This window comes from Haliotis rubra, unplaced genomic scaffold (assembly GCF_003918875.1).
Source record: "Haliotis rubra isolate DU_JTF1 unplaced genomic scaffold, ASM391887v1 Scf48, whole genome shotgun sequence".
In the NCBI taxonomy this organism is placed as follows: domain Eukaryota; kingdom Metazoa; phylum Mollusca; class Gastropoda; order Lepetellida; family Haliotidae; genus Haliotis; species Haliotis rubra.
The window spans coordinates 3,021,232-3,027,116 of record NW_025767168.1 but is presented as its reverse complement, the minus strand read 5'-3'; the positions used below and the strand labels follow the sequence as shown (position 1 = coordinate 3,027,116).

At 40.4% G+C, this 5,885-nt stretch overlaps 1 protein-coding gene across 1 annotated transcript; it reads left to right on the top strand.

Annotated features, from left to right (window-relative positions):
• Positions 1 to 3,775: 3,775 nt before the first annotated feature.
• On the top strand, positions 3,776 to 5,885 carry LOC124290992 (iduronate 2-sulfatase-like). The gene is made up of 3 exons (XM_046727854.1): positions 3,776 to 4,268; positions 4,529 to 5,185; positions 5,872 to 5,885. Exons 1-3 carry the CDS (start codon positions 3,776 to 3,778, stop codon positions 5,883 to 5,885), a joined length of 1,164 nt encoding a protein of 387 aa, XP_046583810.1.

Genomic DNA, 5,885 nt, shown 5'->3' with positions numbered 1-5,885 from the left:
GTACGACTCACGATTGGGACTTGTTCTATGCATCTGGGGTTACTGCTACTGTTGCTCTTGACATACATGATGGAAACATTTATTTCACATTCGTTAGCCACAGTAGTTTGAACAATGTCTGACACTGTAGCCGCTATAATGCCCTCGCGGAAATCTGGACCAGAGGAAACAACTGCCTTGTCAAAGTTCAGATATAACACGTCACAATGTAATTGGACACGCAAAAGTCCAGAAACTACGGAAGCGTAGTAGGGCCAGGGTGAAAAAAGTTTTTGGTCTTACTATCTCCTACGTAGTACTTAATATCTCCTACGTAGGACTTAGTATCTCCTACGTAGGACTTAATATCTCCTACGTAGGACTTAGTATCTCCTACGTAGGACTTAGTATCTCCTACGTAGGACATAGTATCTCCTACGTAGTATTTAATATTTCCTGTAGGAGATGATCGATATACGTTTATATAGATTAATCTGAAACGGTCGACTTAAAGCCCCAGACACGCACACAATCTCCTGTTTCACTGTTTCAGTCACTGTAAGAATCTACAGTCATTCGTTTCATTCACTATTAGAGTCTACAGTTATGTGTTTCATGTACTGTTAGAGTCTACTATCATGTGTTTCAATTTACTATTAGAGTCTACTGTTTCCTTCATTATTAGAGTGAACTAATTGTTGCACATTAGTTCTGTGTTGGACCGACTGTTATACTTCACTGCCTTGCGTTCAGTTTGCTCTACTATTACGCGTTGCAGTTAGTTCACTGTTATATGTTGCACTTTGTTACACTTTATTATTATGCATTGGATATTTCAGAGGTCGTTGCACATGAATCATAATCTGCGTGTACAGACGTGTCTTAGACTATAGGTGGCAATCCATGTGTACGTATCCCCTTATATTTATAACTATAATGACAATTCTTTGCCTTTTTGAATTTCGTATTGTTTTACGCCGCACTCAACACTAGCCACCCCAGTCAAGTCAACCTGTAAACAATTACGAATAAAACCGCAAACGAGCGTTGCATCCGATCCAACCTAGCCCCATCAACACAAGCAACAACTTGCGGAGGTCGTATTATAACCCGAGTTTCGTATCACAACCTCACCCCAACCATCCCACCCACCTCTGTGTGTGTGTGTGTGTGTGTGTGTGTTTGTGTGTGTGAATAGATGTATGTATGATAGATTAAACATAACCATACCCAAACCTCCATAACTGCAATTAGAACAGGGTCCACGTCACCCTAACGTACTACACACACAATAACACTGTACAGTAACTCTGCGTTAGTGTCATGAATATTCATTGACTCACATTTCGACTATCTAACGTCCTGCCAAACATTTCTGAACTAAATAACCATCCTTAAAAAGGATACATTAAGTTCTACGTAGGAGATACTAAGTCCTACGTAGGAGATATTAAGTCCTACGTAGGAGATATTAAGTCCTATGTAGGAGATAGTAAGTCCTACGTAAGAGATACTAAGTCCTATGTAGGAGATACTAAGTCCTATGTAGGAGATATTAAGTCCTACGTAGGAGATATTAAGTCCTACGTAGGAGATATTAAGTCCTACGTAGGAGATACTAAATCCTACGTAGGAGATAGTATGTCCTACGTGGGAGATAGTAAGTCCTACGTAGGAGATAGTATGTCCTACGTAGGAGATACTAAGTCCTACTTAGGAGATAGTATGTCCCACGTAGGAGATACTAAGTCCTACGTAGGAGATACTAAGTCCTACGTAGGAGATAGTGACCCCCCCAAAAAAATTTCACCGTGGCCCTACTACGCTTCCGTAAGAAAGTCTCCGCACTGTGTCCACTTTCTGACAAAGGATTTGACAAAATTAAACATTCAGTTGTCGTATGCTAAGGGTGAAAAAGATGATAATCTTTTAGAAATCAGCACCATACCATTCCACTGAAAAAGGGTGAAGAACAGTTATGTTGTTAACATGATCGTTTGCCACACCAAACGTCCGGATTCGATTCCCTTTTGAAGGTACAATATAAAATCAAATTAATGACATATTGTTGAAAACGGTGTAATATTGTATTAACTTACTCATGTACGTGGTATAAGACTATGATATATGACTGGTACAGATATCTGTCAGAGTATGTCTGGTACACATGAGACAAGACGTGTACAGATATGTCCTGAATATGATATAATACTTGTATGGATATCTGACGCACTATGTCATGTACATCAGATAAGACTTGTATAGATATGCCCTGTATATGATACATGACTTGTATAGATACCGTGTCAGATTTTGTCATGACAATATATACAGTATATATTGTGTAAACCTGTATAGATAACTTTATGGTATAAGGCTAATTCACATATTCTGTGAGATTATATGCTGTATTCAAAATAAGACCTGACTATATACTCGGATTACATGCCGTATGTGATATAGAGACCTGTATACATAACTTGTGCGATATCCTACATATAGCACATGCCCTGACGCCTATTGTCTAAGGTTAGCGCAACAGACACTAGATAACAGGTACTCACAATGCACATGCATTGATGATACATCATAGATAAAGAAAAACACGTTTTTAACATTTTTCACTCGGTAAGAAGCGGTCATTTTAAATTTAGTGAAATCATGGTAGGATTCGACCTAGCTGGTGCAGTTAACCAGAAAAACATCTGTAACAAAATCCAACAAAACACATAAAAATAAAACATATAATGTTAATATTTGGGACAACACTTTCTCAGTAAAGTACAGATTACTAGAATCGGTACTTTACTGAGAAAGTGTAGTCCTAAAAATAACATGTTACATTTGTCCACTTTCTAAAAGGCATTGTGTATACATAACATACAAATGTTATTCACTTAACATCTGTATTCTTAAAATACCTAAGTTTACACAAATCACTACAGACTACTACAGAGTTCAAAGGCTGTACAAAATAGAGTGGTAGACCAAATTCAATAGCAATACAAATATATAGACAATGTTAGATAAAAGCAGTGGTAATAGCAATACGTGATTCAGCGACTTGATTCAGGGAAGCTCTGTGGTCAAGCCTCTAAAACAGGCCTAGGCTGGGAAACCAGGGTGGACAGTGATCTTCGCACTATTACTGGTTTTGTAATGTAAGATGCAATGTGACATCACCGAGACAAAAGCTGTATGGAGCTTCCAGGGGTTTCTGTTCTGGAATCTTCTGTAACAATCTGGGTTAAACGCAAAAACAATGTAAAACAATCACAACACTGTTATACAAATGAATAACACTACCACACTTTCACTAACATAAGACAAACACAAAGAACTCGGTTAATAAATTTGCGAGTACATTGGTTTTACATTTCTATCACGACCACTGTAAATATACTCAATGGTCGTCTGTAAACATACTTCGTTTCTTTTTTATAGTTTAAAGTGCTGAGTGGACTAAATTTCGTGAGTCATATATATTACACATCCCGATCTAACACAACCGCCATGCCTGCACCCATTTCCCCCAAGGATAATGTACAGCTAGGCGATCCAGACAGACGTAAACAGACATCCAAGCTGTGATTCACCACACCTTTACTCCAGTCCAGTTCACTCCGGCTCTTTCATTTCATTGTTGCCTCAGGTGGAAGGACGACGCACATTTTCGATCGTCCTTGAACTTACTTTAGTTATACAGCTTCAAGAAATGTTACGTTTCATATTCTTGGTATGTCTGTGCCAGTGTGTAGCAGGACAACCAAATGTCTTATTTCTGGTAGCAGACGACATGCGTTCGGACATTGAAGCCTTCGGCCAGGCGGATGGCATTGTACGCCCGAAGATGCACACCCCTAATTTGGACAGATTAGCAGGCAGAAGTCTGCTTCTGAAACAAGCACATGTCCAGCAAGCCTTGTGTGGACCAAGTAGGACATCGCTTCTGACCAGCAGACGACCAGACACGACTCGGGTGTACGACTGTAAAACGTACTGGAGATCCTCAGGAGGTAACTTCACCACTCTCCCGCAGTATTTCAAGGAGAATGGATACAGAACAATTGGAATCGGAAAAATATACCATGGTGGCAAAGCATCAAATAATAATGACCCTAAGTCCTGGACGGATCCTTATTTGGATGCACCGGATAAATACAAGAAGGACAAACTGTTGATGAATGCTGTAAGTCAAAAACGGTTAGACAAACAACCTCTACAAGATACTTTGATAGCGGATCAGGCTATTGCTGTATTACGTGATGCTGCGCAAAAGGCCAAAACTGGTAAGCAACCATTTTTTCTTGCTGTTGGCTTTCGAAAGCCTCACATGCCTTGGACCTTTCCAGACAGATTTCTGAAATATTACCCACTAGAGGACATTCCGATCCCGGATAATTATTATGCGTCGCCTGATATGTCTAATATCGCATGGCACAGTTACAGGAACATGGGTAATTTTAAGGACGTTAAGGCTTATAAGCTGAAGAAGGTTGGATCATTCAATTTCACCTTTCCCCAATGCTAACTCGACGCCTACGTCAAGCATATTACAGTGCAGTCAGCGCAACAGACTTCGAACTTGGTCGTGTTATCAGTGAACTTGATAGACTAGGTTTATCCAAGAATACTGTCATCGCTTTCTGGGGGGACCATGGTTGGCAGTTGGGTGAACACGCTGAGTGGCAGAAACAGACCAACTTTGACCTGTCGACTCATGCGCCAATGATGCTTAGGATTCCAGGGAAGACCGACAGTGGAATCGTCTCAGAGGAGCTGGTGGAGTTTGTAGACCTGTTTCCCACGCTTGTTAATGCTGTGGGCATTCCAAAACTTAAAACATGCCCCCCAAATTCTAAAAAGGTCCGACTGTGTACTGAAGGTACTAGTTTCCTGCCACTGGTTGATAATCCCAAACAAGAGTTGAAGAACGCCGTTTTTTCCCAGTATCCAAGTCAAGTCAAAGGTTTGATGGGGTATACACTGAGAACCAAGAGGCACAGGTATACAGAATGGGTGCCGTTCGTTGGGAAAACCCGCAACTCCCGCAGACCAAAGTTTGGGAGTATTAGGACAGCGGAATTGTATGATCATCAGGTGGATCCAGCGGAGAATGTGAACTTAGCTTACAAGCAATCAATGAGGAACTTGCGGCAGAGACTTAAAATGAAGCTGAAAAAGGATGGCGGGCAGCTAAACCTCAGTAAAACAGGACTATCTTCTGGAAAACAATATTTGACTGAGTATTTGGAAACATTTCGTTTGAGAATTTCCAATCATTTTAAATATTAAACTGAATGGTTGCATAACATTCAAGCAACTACCTATGACACATTTTCATGTTTGATATCATTAAAAATATAGTTCGATGCCTCTGGATTGTTTGTTTGATGTTTACCGCTGCTCTTAGCAGTATGTCATCTATATGAAACGATTTGTAATTGTTCCATTCGGAACCAGACAATCCATGATTCACATATGACTGAGTGAGTTTGAGTGAGTGACTTTTACGCCGCTTTTAGCAACATTCCAGCAATATCACGACGGGGGACACAAGAAATGGGCTTCACACGTTGTGTCCATGAGAATCGAATCCGGACCTTCGGCGTCACGAGCGAGCGCCTTAGCCACTAGGCTACCCCACCGCCCGGATTCACATATGAACAACGGTCTAAGCAATTGAGAGCAGCGTGTCGGACCACCAGATCCTGAAAGTCGCCTGTTCCGACAAGCATGGTTTTAGTCTAACGACATGTGGTACACGCATCATCATGGGGTAAACGATCTTGTAGGATTTAATCATAAACCACTTTAACGTTATAACGACTTTGTGGTGTCAGGCTAACGTATTTAAATAAATATCTAAATCTTACTTTGGTTGTTTTTCAGTGATAAAGAAATAA